Source organism: Antechinus flavipes, chromosome 3 (genome assembly GCF_016432865.1).
Source record: "Antechinus flavipes isolate AdamAnt ecotype Samford, QLD, Australia chromosome 3, AdamAnt_v2, whole genome shotgun sequence".
NCBI lineage: Eukaryota > Metazoa > Chordata > Mammalia > Dasyuromorphia > Dasyuridae > Antechinus > Antechinus flavipes.
Window position 1 is genome coordinate 320,885,819 of NC_067400.1, and position 19,317 is coordinate 320,905,135.

Here is a 19,317-nt window from a genome sequence, read left to right on the forward strand (position 1 = left end):
ATAGCCTGTTTTTGGTGTTCACCAGCTACATGGCCTTAAGTAAATCACTAATCTCTCCTATCTCTTGATTTTCTCATCTGGAAAAAAAAAGTGGGGATTGGAGTAGATGGTCTCTCAAGTCACCTCAAGTTCTAGATCAAGTTCTAATCTAAGACTCTTTCCTCCTTTGTCTTCTCATGAGACTTATACATCTTGCTTTGCATTAAATTTATGAACTTGTTATTATTTCAATTGTATGTAATTCTTCATGATCCCATTTAGGGTTTTCATGGCAGATACTGGAGTAATTTGCCATTTTCTTCTCCAGCTCATTTTACAGATAAGAAAACTGAAGAAAACAGGGTTAAGTGACTTGCCCAAGTTCGTACAGCTAAGAAGTGCCTGAGGCCTGATTTGAATTTCAGGACTGGCACTTCTATCCACAGTACTATCTAGCTACCTCTTTTGTACTCCTACTCTTCCTCATTAAACTACAATCTCTTTAAGGGCATGAATCAACTTTGTATCTTCCTCCCTGCCAAAAAAAAGTTCCATGAACAGAGTATATGATCAATTATTGAACTGAAATTTATCATGTTCTTGGAGCAAAGGCTCAAGGTTTGTGTAGCTCCCTTCAACCCAAATACTGTAAATCAAGGAAAGAGAATGACAACTTAAACTTGTAATCTTCAGCAACCTGGTCTGAAAGCACCAATTCAATTATAACAAAAAAAGGACGTCGCTTGAGAGGCCAGCATGTGTGGCAAGGTAGACCAGGACACTTTCTTCCAAGTACAAGTGAGGAATTTCAGTGGGGATATAAGTACCATAAAATCATGAATGTTAAATTTTGTTCTACATTCCTCAACAAAGATGAGAGGGATATAGCTCCTGCGCTCAAGTAGCTTACAATTTAATTGAGAAAGGGATAAATTTTGTGTACTAAATATAATTGGGGGGAAAAATCTTAAAGACAAATTGACTATTACTTGAATTAGCCCAGATGTAATTTTTAAATAAATACACTGGATCTTATGATCCAGTATGGCAGAGCAGCAAAAATCCTGGTTCCAGAGTCCAAGGATCTGAATTTAAATTCTTTCTCTGTTCTTTCATACCCTAAAGTTTGCCACTATGAAAATGTTGATATGTATTAAATTTTTTTGCTGCCATTAACTTTTAGATATAATTTGCCTTTGACATAATTTCAATAGTGGGATACCTTTAGCAAAGGGTTTAGTAACTATTTTTGCATGAATCATACTCAATTGATATTCCCAAAGACTGGACCCACACAAAGCATCACCAATACTGAATTAGTGGGCCTGTCTTCCCACAACCCAACACTGATCATTACTGTTTTCTGTCACCTCTGTTAATTTGCATGCTCAGTAATATGCATTTCTTTTTGTTTCTCTTATTTTTTGGTGATTTCAAGCAAGTTTTCACTAGGGTTATTTAAAGTTTTAAGATCTATAATTCTATAACCTTTTGGAAAGCAATGTGGCACAGTGGATATGATGCTGGACCAGGAGTCAAGAAGTCTTTTCTTTTTGAGCTCAAATTTGGCCTCAGATATTTCTCAGCAGTGTGACTCTGGGAAAGTCATAACTCTGTTTACCTCAGTTTCTACATCTGTCAAATGAGCTGGAGAAGGAAATGTCAAACCAGTCCAGTATCTTTGCCAGGAAAACTCCAAATGGGATCACAAAGAATCAGACACAATTGACCAAGAAAAATAATCTTTGTCTCAAAGACACCAACTATAACTGTCCAGAGGTTGAATCAGGGTAAGTTAACTGAACAATTCTGTGATACAGAGCTACTATGGGTTGTGGAACAGAGACATTAATGAATTTTTTAAAGTTTAAGACTAAAAGAAAATGTTTTAAAAATATCTACTGTGAATTTCCCTTTATTCTGATTCTTCTTTCACAACATGATTAATATGAAAATATGTTTAATTATACATATATATGTATATGTATATGTATATATGTATGTCAGAATGCTTGCCATCTTGGGAAGGGGAGAGGAAAGAGGGTGGGAGAAAAATATTTGAAATTCAAACTCTTATAACAGTGAATATTGAAAACAACCTTTACATGTAATTGGAAAACAATAGTATTAAGTGGAGGGAATTCTAAGAATATTCTGAAGGTATTCTAAGAATACCTTTCATCTACACTTTATGGATTTTGTATGTAACTCTTTATATACATATTGTCTCTTCCATTAGAAGGTAAGCTCCTTGGGGACAAGAGATTTTTGTTTTTATTTTTGTTTTTGTTTTGTATTTCCAGAATTTAGCATAGTGCCTAGCACCTTGTAAGTGTTAAACTATTTGTTGACTGACGCTGATATAAAGGGAAGGGATATTGAAGTTATTTTTGGGGAAAAAGAGATCATTCAGGAAAATAGCCACAGGCTGGGGTCTTGTAGATTATGAGTTAGAAAATAATATAAAAAGGAAGTATAAGTCTTCATTGCAGGAGCCACTGACTTCCCCACTCATAGCTGCTCCTCATTTTAATAATCCTTTATCCATCATTTCCTTTCAGATATATTGCTGCCTTAACTCTAAAATCATACTGTAATGGGGAGGCTAGCAGGAACATACATATCTTTGTTTGTTGTACCATCATTTTCAGACATGTCTTACTCTTAGTAATTCCATTTGGGTTATGTTTTTTGTTGTTGTTATTGTTGTTTTTGGACAATGATACTAGAGTGGTTTGTCATTTCCTTCTTCAGCTCATCTTATATGTGAGGAAACTGTGGCAAACAGAGTTAAGTGACTTGTATGCCTACAATGTAAGGAAACTTGAGGACAAAAGGACTCTTTTCAAACTTTTAACATTCCCTTCTAAGAAAATGCTTCTTAACATCAAAGGACATGAGAGCAAGAAGGGAACATAGAAAGAGTTTGGTGAGTCTGACTTCCTTATTTTCCAATGAGGATCAGAAAAAATCTAATGCTGACTAAGAGAGATAAGGTTATATAGTTAGTGGCAGACACAAGATTAGAACTGAATTCTCTAATTTTATCCAGTTCTGCTTCTTGAAAAGTAGAAAAAACTATTTACACCAGCACCTGGACACTCGGCTCTTATTTAAAAGACTGCTACTCTCTACAATGGCTTTCTCCTTCCTCCCCCCGCCCCACTTCCACCCTATCCCTATCCCCTGCTCATAATACCTTTCCCCTTTACTGTGAGCAACTACTCTAATAAACAGATGCCTTTTGGGATGATGTGTGGATGACAACAATTCTTAACAGAACTGATATCATCAAGTTACAGGATAAGACACACGTTTTTAGACATAGTGTAGGAATTTTTCACTTGATCATGAATATTTATTATTTGTTTTCTTTTTTGTCAATGGAGGTGGAAGGAAGGGGTAGAATGGAGATATAAAGAAGCATTGATAAGCAGGACAGCTTTGAAAGTTGCAGACTAAATGTATTACATACTTAAAAAGAGATGCAAACTAAATGCACATGTATAACCTACATCAACTTGCTTACCCTCTCTCAAGGATGGGGAAGGAGAAGGAGGAAGAAAAAGAAAGTGGAACTCAATTTTAAAAAAGTAAAATAACTGTTTTTACATATAATCAGGAAAAATAAAATATTCAAAAGAAAGACAAAGAAATGCCAACTGTATTTTTTTTTAAGATGTCTAGGATCAGATAATATGGCTGAAGCTCTATAGTCAAGTTTATTTATTTAGTCATTATCATAATTTGACCATGAAAAACCATGGTCAAATTATGGTAATAAATATTTGTTGAACTTCCTAACAGTTGGACAGCTTTAGACAAGAGGGTGTGTGTGTATTAGTGGAATGAAGATAACAAAAAGGTAGATCAAGTCCCCACCCAGTAAGGATTTATGGACTATATGTCAATTCTACCTAAGTAACTCTTCTATTATAAGGAACAGGAATGCTAAAGAGTTCAATTGAGATAATGTATATAAAAAGCTCCCCAAATCTAAAAGTGCTACGGAAATACTAACCATTATTATTACTGCAACTATTATCTTTATGATAAAAATAGTTTAATGCCATAGTTAACAAGGCATATTTTGTAAAAATTTTAAAGTGTACCCAGAATTTAAGTTTATCTTGCTGGGTAAGACAGTGAATAAAAAATCGAATCTGTTCTTGGCCACTGACTTAGGATGGAGCTAGTTCTGTTACAACTTTTCACACTCAACATTCTGTTTATATATGATGAGAGAAATGCAGAAATTTTGAATGGTAATAGAATCTTTACCATTAAATTCAACTTGAGGCTTTATGGAAAAAAAGGTAGAGTATTCAGATTCCTTGTAACCCAGGAAAACTTTTCTGAGGTTCAAAGTTTGGGGAGAAGTCAAAGCTATGTTTTCAAAAGTATGTGGAGTTCCAATGTAGCCGAACACTTTAAAAAATTGATAATAGCTTTTAATTTTCAAAATACATGCAAAAATAGTTTTCAACATTCACCCTTGCAAAACCCTATATTCCTAGTTTTTCTCTTTCATTTCTCCCTACCCCCAGAGCAAACAATCCAATATATATTAAACATATATAAGTCTTCTTAATATATTTCTACATTTGTTCCACAAAAAAAATCAGGTCAAAAGGAAAAATAAAACATGAGAAAAAAAAAAAAAAGAAGCAAGCAAGAAAACAACAACAAAAGGTGAAAAGACTAAGTCTACATTCAGTCCCCATAATCCTCCTTCTGGATGCAGATGGATCTTTCCATCACACATCTACTGGAATGCCTTGAATCACTTCATTGTTGAAAAGAGCCACATCCATCAGAGTTGATTATCACATAATTTTGTGCCATTATATACAATGTTCTCTTGGTAGCTGAACACTTTCTATGCAATTTGTACTCTTAAGTGAGTTGCTCACCGAGAAGTTAGGGGATTTACCCAGAATCCCACAGTCAGTATATGTCAGAGATAAGATCTGAATCTTATCATCTGCATCAGGTCTTCCTAACTTTAAGGCCATCTCTCTATCTCTTAAATCTCACTGCCTGTCAAACTTAAGGAATTCAAAAAGGAATTGTGGCTCTTGTTATTGCTCTGAATTACATCATTAACCTGGTGAGGGGCAGACAAAAACAGAGATCAGCCTCTATCTCCCCAACTTCCTTGGAGAAAATTTAATCTGCTTTAGAGATTCCTGGATTTCTTATGGGAAGTGATATTCCTATGGCAGAAATTGAACATACAATTCATACCAAGTGTTTTGGGTTTATTCAAAACCTCTCAGTTCCCGTTACCCAGAAACTATTTAGCTTCCATATCACTTTTAGCTTCAAGGACCAACTCCAGTTTGCTATTCAAGTGACTCCTACCAGGCTAATCTCTAAAAGAAATACCCATAAAAGATGTCTCATTCATCATGGCAGTTGGAGGAAATTATGGTCAAGATGTTATGGGTTTAAAGGCTACTAAGTACTGGGTCAGTTTAGGACACATCTGTAATTGTCTAAAGACCAACCAAGAGGGTGGATGAAATAAGACTTCATGATAACAACAAAAAGACAGAAAAAACATTCACTTCAACAAAAATATATCAAAGGTTTTCAGCATTACCCTCAATATTCAAATGCTTGTCTAATCCTCTAAACTTAAGGAAAAAAAACCACAGTGCTGTTTCATTAAACAATGACTTCCTTTTCTGAATTCCATTTAATGCCTTACAAAACTATTTATGTCTGTCTGTCTGTGCATTCACGTGGCCTATAGCTTAGATCCAGAGAAAAGACATTCATTTTTGCTACTAGTAAATATGCTAAAGAGTTTTACAATTCTTTGGTCATTACTTGGCACTTTTTGAGCTTAAAGGATTGGTCACACTGTAAGAAAAATTACATATGTAAATCAAAATAGTGAATTAAAGATTTTGCCCTTCATAAAAGAAGAGACTCAAGTCTGCCAAAATAAACTCCAAATACATCCTTTTCCCTCTCATCATAACCCAGCCAAAGGCCACAGCCATTTTCTCCATTACATTTACTCCAACAAAAATGTTTTTAAAATAGCCCAATAAATCACTTTCCAGCAACTTAGCAGAGGTAAGAGACTACACCCATACTTAGTCATGCATGTGCAAGTCACTACAAAATGCACTGCAAAGCTTCTTAGGTTTTAAAAGAACACAGAAATATAAACAGTCGAGCTCAGAGTACAATTTAACCCTGGGATGGAAGAGAACAAGCAGCAAGATTAATAAAGTGTAGAATAACAGAAAAGTTAGAGGTAGAAGGAATTTTAGAGTTTGTCTAGCTTAATGCTCTCACTTTACAGGGGAGAAAAGCAAAGCCACAGAAGTAAGGAACCACAGCTATTAATCAGAAGAACCAGATTTGATCTCAGGTCCTCAGACTCTACGTCAGCACTCTGTCTACTATACCACATGGTCACTTTCGGAGTACTACACACTTCTGCAGCTAGTTGAATTTTAGAATATGCACATACACATACACTTAAAATGTTGTACCACCTGAAAAAGCACAAAGGTACATTCAGTATCAGAATTTCCCTTTGATGGAGATTAGGAGCAAAAAAAATACAGGTTTTTTTGAGGCAGCCTATACTAAGGATAAGAGCACGAGATTTGTAAACAGAGGACCTATGTTCAAATTCTAACTCTTTTACTTACCCATTGTTACCCATGTATACTTATAAATACGTTATTTAACCTTTATGAATCTTATTTTCTTCATTTTAAAAATGAGAGTATTTGGAGAAGATGGCTCTCCTACCTATAAATCTATACATACTTAGCACAAACATTTACACACACACACACACCCCCTAAGAATTTTGAAGCTTTGCAATCTGCATTTAATAGCATTCATTAAAACTACCACTAACCTATTTGTACAAAATTTTTACAGCAGCTATTTTTGTGGTGGCTAAGAAATGAAAATCAAAGGGAGAATGGGTAAACAAATGGGAAAGCAGAATTAAGAAAAACTTAGAAAGATTTGCATGAACTGATACATAGTGAAGTGAACAGAATGAGGAAAATTGTACACAGTAATGGTAATATTATTATTCGACGAACGGTGAATGACCTAGCTATTTTTTAGCAGTACAATGATCCAAGATAATACAAAAAAATTAATGATGAAACATATTATCTTCCCATCTTTCCCCTTTTTTCAAGTCTGCTTATTATACAAATGACTAATATGGAAAGGTTTTACATAATTGTACATGTATAATCTATAACTGCTTGCTGTCTCAGGGAGGGGGAGAAAGGAGTGAGGGATTTAATTTGAAACTCAAAACTTTAAATAAAAAATGTTAAAATAATTGGGGGGAAACATAGCCACTGGATTCCTATAGTCTGCCAAGCCACTGTTAATAGATAATGTGTGAGCCATCCTCAAATTATGACTGGACTGTATACATGAGTTCATTTGTAAGTCACTCTTTGGAAGTCAGCTTCCCACAGAGACAAAGTGGTAGCTGGATGCCAGCTGGCTCATGGAAGCCTGTTCAATCCACAATGCAGCTGAACTAGAGTCCTATTAAATCTAATACTATACTTTCTCATTTTTCAATGGAAGAATATATTACCAATTCCAATAGTGGCAGTGGCAGTGAGGTTGTTTAATGAATAGAATTCTGGGCTTAAAATCAATAAAACTCAAGTGTCTCAGAAATTTACCAGACATGTGACCATAAGTCTCTCAGACTCAAGTTCCTCATATGTAAAAATGAGAGATTTGATTCAATGGAAACCATTAATCAGATATCTAGAATGTGCAAGACATTGTACTGGACTAATAGAAATACAAAAACCAAAACTGTACAGTGACTATCCGAAAGAACTCATATTCTTTTTGGGGAATACAATATTCACATAATAAGTAAATATAATATGAGGAATATCAGAATATTGGCAATTGGGGGGAGTCAGAAAAACTTTTGTAAAAGAAGTATCATTTGACCTGAGCCATAAAGGAAACTAAAGAGACAGAGGTGAAGAGAGAGTATGTTCTAGGTCTCAGGGATAGAAATAGAGGTAGAACGCAGCTCCACATTTCAGCATTTAATATCATTCATCAAAACTGCCACTGAATTCCTACAATTCTCCAAGTCACTGCTAATAGATACTGTGAATTAATTTCAAATTGTGAATGAGTTTCATACAGCCTCTTTCAGATATAGGAGTAATATAAAAGAAATCTTGTGGGAAGATTTAGGCATTTCATTTATCTTGAGAAGCAACAAGGAAAGTAAATAGTGGAGTTCTATGGTCAAACCAATGCCTTGGAGAGATTAGTTTGACAACCATGGAGAAAAAAGTTTGAGAGAAAAGAGGAGAAGCAGAAAGGCAATTAGAAGGCTATTGTAATAGCCCAATTGCTTGATAAACAGGACCCCACTAGATAGATCTGAGATGTTATGGAAGTGAAAACACTAAGACTGGGCAGTTTGCTGCATGTTGATAGTAAGGGAGAAGAAATAATCGAGAATGATTCAGAGAGTGATCTCAGACAAGAAAAGATGGCAAAAGAAATAGGGAATTTTGGAAAAGGTTATCTCAAAGGGAAGAAATAGTGATTTCTGTTTTGGACTCTGAGATTTTTTACTGTGCCATATACTCCAATCAATTTCCACATAGCAGAAGCAAAGAAATCTCTCAGGGCAAGGAAAGCAACATTTTTTCTGGTTGCTATGACTAATGGCTTTTGCTGGCATCTTTGGTTTGGAGGATGAGATAAATGGAGCCATTTCCAGAGGTCCTATGGCTCTCCTAGGGTATTTTGTTTTGTTTTGTTTAACTGCATTCTGTTGTTTTATGTAATTCCATATAGAGCTCTGTCATAGCTAGTGGGAGAAATATAAGCCAGTACCTGGCTTACAAAATACAGCAGATGACACCAAATTGTGATACCAATATATTAAATAGGATTTTTAAAAATTATATAAAAATGCACAAGAGAGGTACAAGTTGAGTGCTCTGCAAAGCCCAAAGGAAAAACAGATCATTCTTGGCAAAAATTCTGGTCTTGTGTACCAAATTCTTCCTATTCCTATGGAAAAGAGAATCAAGGCAGAGATTTCACTTGGTTTGAGAAATTCAAGTCTGTGCATCACACCAAAGCAATCAGATTGCTTTTACTACTTCAGAATTCCAGAGAAGTAAACTGAAAAATAGATGGAGAGGGAGACCAACAGACATAGGAAACATGGGAAAGGAAAAAAGGACAGTAGGAGGAGCAAATTAGAAACATCTATATCTATTTTACAATAAAAAACCCCACTTCCTAAGTAAGGCCTAGAACTGTAATGGCAAGTTCAGAGGTTCATATGTTAAGATTTTATAAAGGTCAATATTCTAACCTTGGCTCTAGAGAAGGGAAAAAATACACTTTTCTCCCTTCAGTACAGGGTGGGAGACTATAGGTGTGAAATATCATATATACTGTCAGATAGAGTCAGTGTATTGTTTTATTAACACATTGGTTTGTTATTTTTTAAAATCCATCTAAACTCTTGCTTGCTGGGTAGCAAAAGAAGTGGGATATATTCATAAATGAATATGCTTTAACGTACAAAAGCATCATTGAAAAATTAAGGGTTAAAAAAACACAAATCCTGAAAAACAAAGGTCAGTCTTGTCTTCAAAAATGGAAGTATTATATCATGAAATATGATTGTGGCTAGCTGACTGAGCCTTAGTGTTAATAAAGCCAAGAATTTGTGTTGGAACGTTGTTGTAGTCTGGTTAGCTTCACAACCCCAGTTTGTACTTCTAAACCCAGTCAGCTATTTTGTGTCATTGACCATGGTTAAAGGGTGGGCATGCAGATTTGATCTATCCTCAATCCTACAGAAAAAGCCAAAACCACAAACCCTCCTGCTGATAGTTGAGAAACATTACAATTGTATATAAACAACTGGCTTTCTGCACATGAATGTACATGTTGAACATTTCAAATCAGGGCTATTGGTGCTTCAAAAGAATATATTTTCCTCCTAATCCTGTTCACTATAATTATGGGTATATCTAGTCTATTCTCTGGAAAAGAATGTCAAATAACCAGTTATAATAGCTATATTAACCATACATCTCTGCAAAGTACCTTCTGGTACTTTGGTCTGATAACCAAACACAGATTTCCTCTAACTACCCCCTCTCCCCTGCAGGAACTTAATTTTTTTTTTTATTTTCCTGATTAAAAAGTATTTATTCTTCAATCCATCCATACCTCATCAAACAAAACAAATTCCTATTTTAACCATGTCCAAAAATAAATATCTCATTCTGCATTTGGAGTTCTTTCACACCTCTTTCAGGTGGGTAGTCTATTCCTTCATGTACTTTCTGCACTTGTGGTTGGTGATCCCATTTGGAGTTTTCTTAGCAGAGATACTAGACTAGTTTGCCATTTTCTTCTCCAGCCCATTTTACAAATGAGGAACTGAGGCAAACATATTTTTGCCCAGAGTCACACAGTTAGTAATGACTTGAGGCTGAATTTGAACTCGGAAAATGAATCTTCGTGATTCCAAGGCTCTATCAACTGTACCCTTGAGCTGCCCACAGAAATGATTTAAAAAGAGAGAAAGGAAAGAGACTTGTATGAAAATATTCACAGCTGCTCTTCATAGTAGAAAAGAACTAGAAACTGAGAGGGTACTAGCCCCCTCAATTGGACAATGACTGAATAAAGCAAGGAACATGAATGTAATGGAAAACCATGACAAAAGGAATGGTTCTAGAAAAACCTGGGAAAGACCTGTATGAACTGATGCAGAGTAAAGTTCAAAAGCAGGAGAATAATTTATACAATAACAACATCATACAAACACAAAAAAATTCAAAGAACTTAAGAAAGCTGGCCAATACAATGACCAACCAGTGGTTCTCAAAGTATGGTCTAGAGAATCCTGGGGATCTCTGAAACCCTTTTAGAGAGTCTCCAAATTCAAAAATAGTTTTTATTTCCAATATGGTAAATGTCTATAAATATAACCCAGATAAATGAAAATGCTTTGGAGAGATTCTCAATAATTTTTAATAGGATAAAGATACTGAAAACAAAAGTTTGAGAACCACTGTGGATTTAGCATCAGAGAACCTGGATTCAAATCCCACTTCCATCATTTACTCCCAAATGACTTCAGTCAATTCAAAACTCCTAAACTATAAAATGAGGGGTTGATCTAGATGATAAGGAAGCTTGAGTCCATTCTTATATCTATGATCCCATGAACTACAAGAGAAACTGTGATAGAGCTTCACCAAGAAATGAAATGGTCAAAGCGTCTCCCCAAGGATACAAATGGAAATTTTCTTACTTAACATAGGCTTAAGAATTTTGCTGGCCCAACTCCTCACTACAACTCTTCAAGATGATTTGTTTTCTAAAAATTGATTTCCCAAATAACCCAGACCCATCTAACTTAATAGGTTGGAGTGCTTTACTCATACTGTCACTGAAGTTTCTTCTGACATAAAAAGTTAAAAAAAAAAAGAGAGAGAGAGAGAAGGGGAAATGAAATCTATGAGAGTATTAAGTGAAGGCATTTGAGCACGCTGATAAAGAATGTTTAAAAAGCATTAAGATCTTCTGGTATGATGGGAAAATTGAGAGACATGTCCACTCCAAATGTTCATATGGACTATTGTGCCCTGTGGGAGAACCTTCTGAGCTCATATTGATCTGATTAGTCACAGTTGGACACACAATCCCTTGAATCCAACATGGTGGTATATGAGAACAAAGGACAACCATTACCAACCCATTTAATTCTATAGTCAATATCTCATGTGGTGATTTGGTTCCAAGGTTAGCTCACAAAGTCTACTCATCCCACAATGTGCTTGAGTTACACCTAATGGCTTGCAAGATAGTGCTACTACAGGAAAATGCACTTTAAATTACAGCTCAAGGTTCCAGAAACAGGTTGTTCCCCTTTTTCCTGAGCAATGGGACTGAGCAGCCTCTTAAAGGAGTAAAGGGGGAGGAACGGTAGCGTAAAATTTTTATTGCTAAATCAGTATCACTTGAAGTGGAGTCAGGTACTTTGTGGAACCAGCAACTTAATTCCTTTTAAAAAGAATAAGTAATTTTAAAAATGTTAATTGTTCTTTTTTCCCTCAATTATATGTATAAACAATTTTAAAATCCTCTCCCTTTTCCTCCCCTCTTCCTTACTCTTGAGAAGGCAGGCAAGCAATCACTTTCCTAAAAAAGTCAATTATTCACTGTGGATTGTGGAAATTGAAATTTGTGGAAATTGTGGAAATGAAATAGAAGGTGAGAGAGTATTTATTTCCTAGGGTAGTTTGACAAAAGCACATTACTGATGGAATTAAAAGTTCTGGATTTGAATTCTGCTTTGTTTCCAAGGAGTGTGGTGATTGTGGACTGCCTTCCCCAAGGACAGGACAGAACAACTCCTGGGCAATTTTTCTAGATTATTATCATGGACCTACTTTATTGTTATTCCTCTCTCCCTCTTACAGCCTCCTTGACTCTGGGGCAGTTAAGAGAGGATCAATGAGACATATCTGTTTCTGTTTTCTCCTCTGTAAAACGAAGAGTAGATGGACTGCAAAAGCTCTACACAGTGGTTAAACTCTGAGATTGGTAATGGAAGTATTGTTATCCCATCTTATAGATGAGGTCCATCAGGGCTGTCTTGCTTATGTTAGGGGTCAGAGCCAGAATTTTCATCTGGAGCTCATGTTTCCCAGTCCACTTTTCTTTCCACTACATCAGAGGCAGAAATAAATAGAATGGGAGAGAAGAAATATCTGGAGAATCCGTTAATTAACAATTTCTCTTGTTACAAGGAGTGTGTTGTTCTTTTTTTCATGGGGGTGGGAGGATACAGGTAGGAAAGCTAGTAATAGTGTTACTAGTAATAGTGCAAGAAGAGTCACTAGAAAATGCACAGAAAAGAACAAAAGGAAATTTAGAGAGAGAAATAAAATAACTTTGAAAGTATCACGTTGGATTTATTATATGCTTTTTTCAAAAAAACAAGGAGTTTATAACAATAGAGATTCCTGCTTTCACATGCAGTCCCTTTATTCCTGTTCTACTTTCTATTTAGAAAGTCTCTTCATTTGGGTATTTATGAAATTCATTGAAAAAAAATGTTAAAAGAGAAATTAAAAAGAAGAAGGAGGGAATTAAACAACTTACATTGTACGCATTAACAATCAACTGGATAATATTTCTGGAGTCAGCATGTAAAATTTCCACAGTAGTTCCAGGTATTAATGCTGTAAAATTCTGTGAAGAGGAAAAAAATAATTATAGTTTTTTTAAATTTTTATTCATTATGCACAAAAAAATACTCATTGAAATACAATGAATTGAAGAAATTCCAACAATACTTGCCTCTGCCCATTCCCAAAATCATCAGACAACATTTTCTAACAATAAAAACTAGGGCAGAGCAGTAGAGTTAATGAAGGCAGGCCAGAAAAAAAAAAGAACATGTTGATGCTTGGGGCAGTCTAGATATGTAGAGGAAAGAAATGTTTCTTCTCCCACATATACAAAAAAACAAAGCAGTTAGATTTGTTGAAGAGAGATGGCAGCATCTTCTTCTCTATGGAAATAAAGGAGGACAACATTATTTCTAGGATCATTTGAGTGGTCTGAGATGATCCCTTCAAGATACATGGCTCTTTGAAACCACAGACACCACCTTTTACACTCCCAACATTTTCCTGCAATTCCACCTGTTATATCTTAACACAGTTAAGTTTTATCGGAACACATCCCTGACTCTTTGTTCAAAATCCAAATGAAAACATTTCTAAGAGCCTTAAGTGCCAATACTTCTCTTTTCAAGGGCAATTCAAACAAATCAATAAAATTCTACTTCCAAAAAGATCTCTGGATAGCATATAAGTGAAATTTTTGGATGAAACGTTAGATTAAATCTGAAAGACAAGCCTTATTCTCCTTACTGATTCCTGTATCATTGTCTAAGGTGTCATCCAAGTAAATTAACACTCAAAATTCAGCAGGCTTACATATTGATTTTCTCCCTTTCCTTGACTAATGTAATAGTTAAATGAAAGAGTTTGTGGGAAAACCACCTTGAAGAGTGTTTTTTAAATTCTTTTTGTTCAAGATGTTCAGAAAGAAAAATAAGACTTGGTCCCCTTGGAAAAAACAGTACTGAAGAAGTAAATTGCCAAGACTCTACTTGGCAAAGGCTATTCAGTGTTAAAGACCCATTGATCAGAAAGGAGAGGAAATTAAACTAGTCATATTAACTAAAGTTATGAAAGAGTGCACAGGAAAGGAAAACTATTTGCATGGATATCATCCTTTGTTTGGTTAAATTAGACCTATGATTTCATTGATATAGTGAACCCCATAAGAAAAAGTTACTTCCACTAGTGCAGGTTGGCAATTTCAAGTTTTAAAGAGTTTTTCAAAGATACCAAGAGGTTATATGAACCTGCTATATATATATATATATATATATATATATATATACATACAACTTTTAATTGTCAGAGGCAGGACTTAGAAGTGAGGAATCTAGTCAGTAGGCCACACCACCATTTTAGGATGTTATTTGAGGCAGGCCAGAAAAAAAAAAGAACATGTTGGTACTTGGGGCAGTCTAGATATATAGAGGAAAGAAATGTTTCTTCTCCCACATATACAAAAAAACAAAGCAGTTAGATTTGTTGAAGAGAGATGGCAGCATCTTCTTCTCTATGGAAATAAAGGAGGACAACATTATTTCTAGGATCATTTGAGTGGTCTGAGATGATCCCTTCAAGATACATGGCTCTTTGAAACCACAGACACCACCTTTTACACTCCCAACATTTTCCTGCAATTCCACCTGTTATATCTTAACACAGTTAAGTTTTATCGGAACACATCCCTGACTCTTTGTTCAAAATCCAAATGAAAACATTTCTAAGAGCCTTAAGTGCCAATACTTCTCTTTTCAAGGGCAATTCAAACAAATCAATAAAATTCTACTTCCAAAAAGATCTCTGGATAGCATATAAGTGAAATTTTTGGATGAAACGTTAGATTAAATCTGAAAGACAAGCCTTATTCTCCTTACTGATTCCTGTATCATTGTCTAAGGTGTCATCCAAGTAAATTAACACTCAAAATTCAGCAGGCTTACATATTGATTTTCTCCCTTTCCTTGACTAATGTAATAGTTAAATGAAAGAGTTTGTGGGAAAACCACCTTGAAGAGTGTTTTTTAAATTCTTTTTGTTCAAGATGTTCAGAAAGAAAAATAAGACTTGGTCCCCTTGGAAAAAACAGTACTGAAGAAGTAAATTGCCAAGACTCTACTTGGCAAAGGCTATTCAGTGTTAAAGACCCATTGATCAGAAAGGAGAGGAAATTAAACTAGTCATATTAACTAAAGTTATGAAAGAGTGCACAGGAAAGGAAAACTATTTGCATGGATATCATCCTTTGTTTGGTTAAATTAGACCTATGATTTCATTGATATAGTGAACCCCATAAGAAAAAGTTACTTCCACTAGTGCAGGTTGGCAATTTCAAGTTTTAAAGAGTTTTTCAAAGATACCAAGAGGTTATATGAACCTGCCTATATATATATATATATATATATATATATATATATACATACAACTTTTAATTGTCAGAGGCAGGACTTAGAAGTGAGGAATCTAGTCAGTAGGCCACACCACCATTTTAGGATGTTATTTGAGGCAGGCCAGAAAAAAAAAAAGAACATGTTGGTACTTGGGGCAGTCTAGATATATAGAGGAAAGAAATGTTTATTCTCCCATGTATACAAAAAACAAACAAACAAACAAACAAAAAATAGGAAATCAAGTAGAGTAAGAAGGAAAAAAACACTTGTGCCATGTTTTCCATCTTTTAGGAACTTCTTAGAGCAAAAGGGGAAAGTGGGAAGAGGCAAAGACTTCAGGAAAAGATTGAGTGGTATTTAACCAAGATAGTCTCATTACTTCAGTTTTGACTGCAGATTATTAAAAGCAGAGGAAAAATACAGTCAGGCAAGAAGATACCTTTCTCAACTTCTAGGACCTCAGGTTAAAGGGGAAGTGGTGCAGGCATTAAAAGGTTAAGTGGAGGAAGAAGATGCAACAAGCCAATGTTCTTCCATTGCCAGGGAGCACAGGTTCAGGGCTGACTTGATTTTTTCTGTTTTGTTTTATTTAAATGAGCACATGCTGTATAAATAAAACCAAGTTTCCTATTTTATACTCCCTCCTCTCCCCAATAGCTTCCTACAGTTACTTCAATCACTCCAGAGTAACAGCTCACATTATTATAGTACTTTAAGCTACTAACTACAGGATCTCTATCAAAGTATTTCCATTCTGAGATAGCATTCTATTTATAATGATTTCAGAGTAAGGACAAGAATTTTTTGTTCCTCTCAATCTCTCCTGATCTATAAAATAGGACCTATACTAAGAATATTCAACCAAAGCTGTTGACTAATCTACTCCCATTTTTTACATTTTTAATCTCTTTCCCCTTGAAATCAGAATTACTTTCCAATGCCAGAGAGCCCATGCCTTTAACCCCTTTACCTTGTATAGCATGTAATGGTTCTTTGTTACAGCAAATATCAGGTGGATGTTGTTCTCTGCCAGTTTCTCTCCAAGAAGAGCTAACGATGGATAGTCCTAGGAACAAGACCAAGAAGTATCTGAGACTTTCTGGAACTCACAGAACTGACTTTCTGGTGTCCACTTAGCAGTTTAATCCTTCTATGTAGGATACCTTTTCCATAGGGGTAATATATATAATGAACCAAAAGCCAACTCTAACTTTCCCAGGCTTCTTTTCTGGGCCTAACATCCCTTCTTTTAAAGGATATAACTGCTTGGTAGGGAATTAAAGAAGATAATGCAGGATTCCCTTCTGTCCATAGGAGTCATCAAGAAATATTTAAATTCTACAAATGGAAATAAAGGATATGTAAAAAGAGGATATATGGAAGTCCAAGAACCAGGAGAGTTTGGAATGGAAGTCTAAGTTAGGGCCTAGAGGCAGAGTCCAATGGACAAGTAGGCTATTCCTATAACTGATTCTGCCTAAAAAAATAGAAGACGACACTGGGTCAAGAAGAAACCTCTACAAGCATCTGTTGTTGCCCACTTACCATCTGCTTGGATGCAGTATATTCATTGGCTTCATTCAGATGGCACTGCCCATCATGTGGCTGCACCAAGCCTCCCAGTTTGCCATCCAGGGCAATATGTGGCACGTCATCTGATGTGAACACCAGCAGGTGGAGAGCTTCCTTCCGCCAACCAATCTTCTCCTGTGGAAAGAAAAGACAAATGAAAATACCTGAGTCCTTAGCTAAGGTCTTTTAAAAAATTATTATTATAGCTTTTTATTTATAAAACATATGCATGGGTAATTTTTCAACATTGACCCTTGAAAATCTTCTATTCCAACTTTTTTCCCTCCTTCCCCCCACCCCCTTTCCTAGCTGGGAGGTAGTCCAATACGTGTTAAATATGTTAAAGTATATGTTAAATACAATACATGTATACATATTTATACAGTTATCTTGCCTGCACAAGAAAAATTGGATTTAGAAAAAAAAAACCACCTGAGAACGAAAACAAAAATGCAAGCAAACAATAACAGAAAGAGTGAGAATGCTATGTTGTGTTCCACACTCATTTCCCATAGTCCTCTCTCTGGGTGTAGATAACTCTCTTCATTACTGAACAATTAGAACTGGTTTGAATCATCTCATTGTGAAGAGAGCCCTGGCTATCAGAATCAATCATGGTATAATGATGTGGTTCTGCTCATTTCACTCAGCATCAGTTCATGTAAATCTCCCCAAGCCTCTCTGACATCATCCTGCTGGTTGTTTCTTACAGAACCATAATATTCCATAACATTCATATACCACAATTTATTCAGCCATTCTCCAATTGATGGGCATCCATTCAGTTTCCAGTTTCTTGCCACTCCAAAGAGAATTGCCACAAACATTCTTGCACATACAGGTTCCTTTCCCTTCTCTAAGATTTCTTTGGGATATAAGCCCAGTAATAGTACTGCTGGATCAAAGGATATTTAGCTAAGGTCTTTAACCATTCTTCAAGGACTTTGGAATGAATCAAAGGTGAGTAACTTGTCACATCCATCCATCTATAGCCCATGTGCAAGAACATTGGGAAGTATTCCAAAGACATATTGACAAAGAAACATCCCAGGCAGGGGAAGCTTGCATAAGCATGGGTGTATCTCAGAAAGCTTTGGCCCAGATTGGCCCATGAGCTTCCTCTGGGTAATTCAACAATTTTTTCAAACCACTAAAAGTATTCCTGATCCTGATTTTCTTCCCTGAAACACACTCTTGTAAATTATTTACAATATTTATCCCACATGACTTCATTGGTTATTGTATATTGTTGTGATTGAGCTTACTACCTGGCCAGTTATGGTCATTGAGCCAAATACCTTCTCTATGATACTTTAAGTAGACACAAGGGAATATGAGGACATGATTCTAAGTGGCTTTGCCCTCTTAAATCTTTGGACAGATGTGTTTCCCAGTGCCCTGAACAAGTCTGTTTTATAACTAAGAAAAATTAATGGAATTAAAGCATTTCAGCAAGCAAAATAAGTTTATTTTTCTTTTTTATTGAATATGTCTATTCTCAAGATTAGGAGCTTTCTAACTTGGGATACTTGTCCCTATCAAAGCTTGTCAAATACAGCATTATTTGGTAAAATAATTAAGTTATCCAATTGAGATATTAAAGAAATAGCAGTGTTATTGGGGGTGGGGAAAGTAGACTGGAGAAAGAACTTTATGACACTTTATTGTTGCTAAGCACAATGTTCTCTTGGTTCTACTCACTTCACTTAGCATTAATTTAGATAAGTCTCTCCCGGCCTTTCTGAAGTCATCCTGCTGATCATTTCTTATAGCATAATAATATTCCATTACACTAATATTCTGTAACTTATTCAGCCCAATAGGTAGGCATTAATTCAGTTTCCAGCTCCTTGTACATCTGGCCTTTTTTTTTGCACATCTGGATCCTTTTTTATGATACTTTAAAAATCTGTTGGGCACCAAATAAAACTTTCTTTATGAAAAACAAATCTCTTCACCCTATTCATTTATTATGAACATACATGGAAGATAAATCCTATAATTAATTTCCTTTCACATTGAATAGGAGATAAGAAAAACAAAGGAGAGATCTCCTTTTGCAATTATCATGTTTGCTCACAGTACTCGGGATTTGTTATCTAGTGGGAAGTTCCCATCTTTCAATTACAAATAGCAGTGGCAGTTGAAGGCCCTTACAG

The 19,317-nt window shown here is 35.5% G+C and overlaps 1 protein-coding gene across 1 annotated transcript in view; it reads right to left on the reverse strand.

The window, feature by feature from the left end:
• The window catches only part of ITGB5 (integrin subunit beta 5), a 211,419-nt gene that overhangs the window by 75,269 nt on the left and 116,833 nt on the right, over nt 1-19,317 (reverse strand). The window contains exons 6-8 of the mRNA XM_051985464.1: nt 17,132-17,293; nt 16,557-16,652; nt 13,171-13,260 (exon numbers count right to left, since the gene is read on the reverse strand). Of these exons, the coding sequence (XP_051841424.1) occupies nt 13,171-13,260; nt 16,557-16,652; nt 17,132-17,293 (348 nt within the window). The remainder of the gene's footprint in view (nt 1-13,170; nt 13,261-16,556; nt 16,653-17,131; nt 17,294-19,317) is intronic.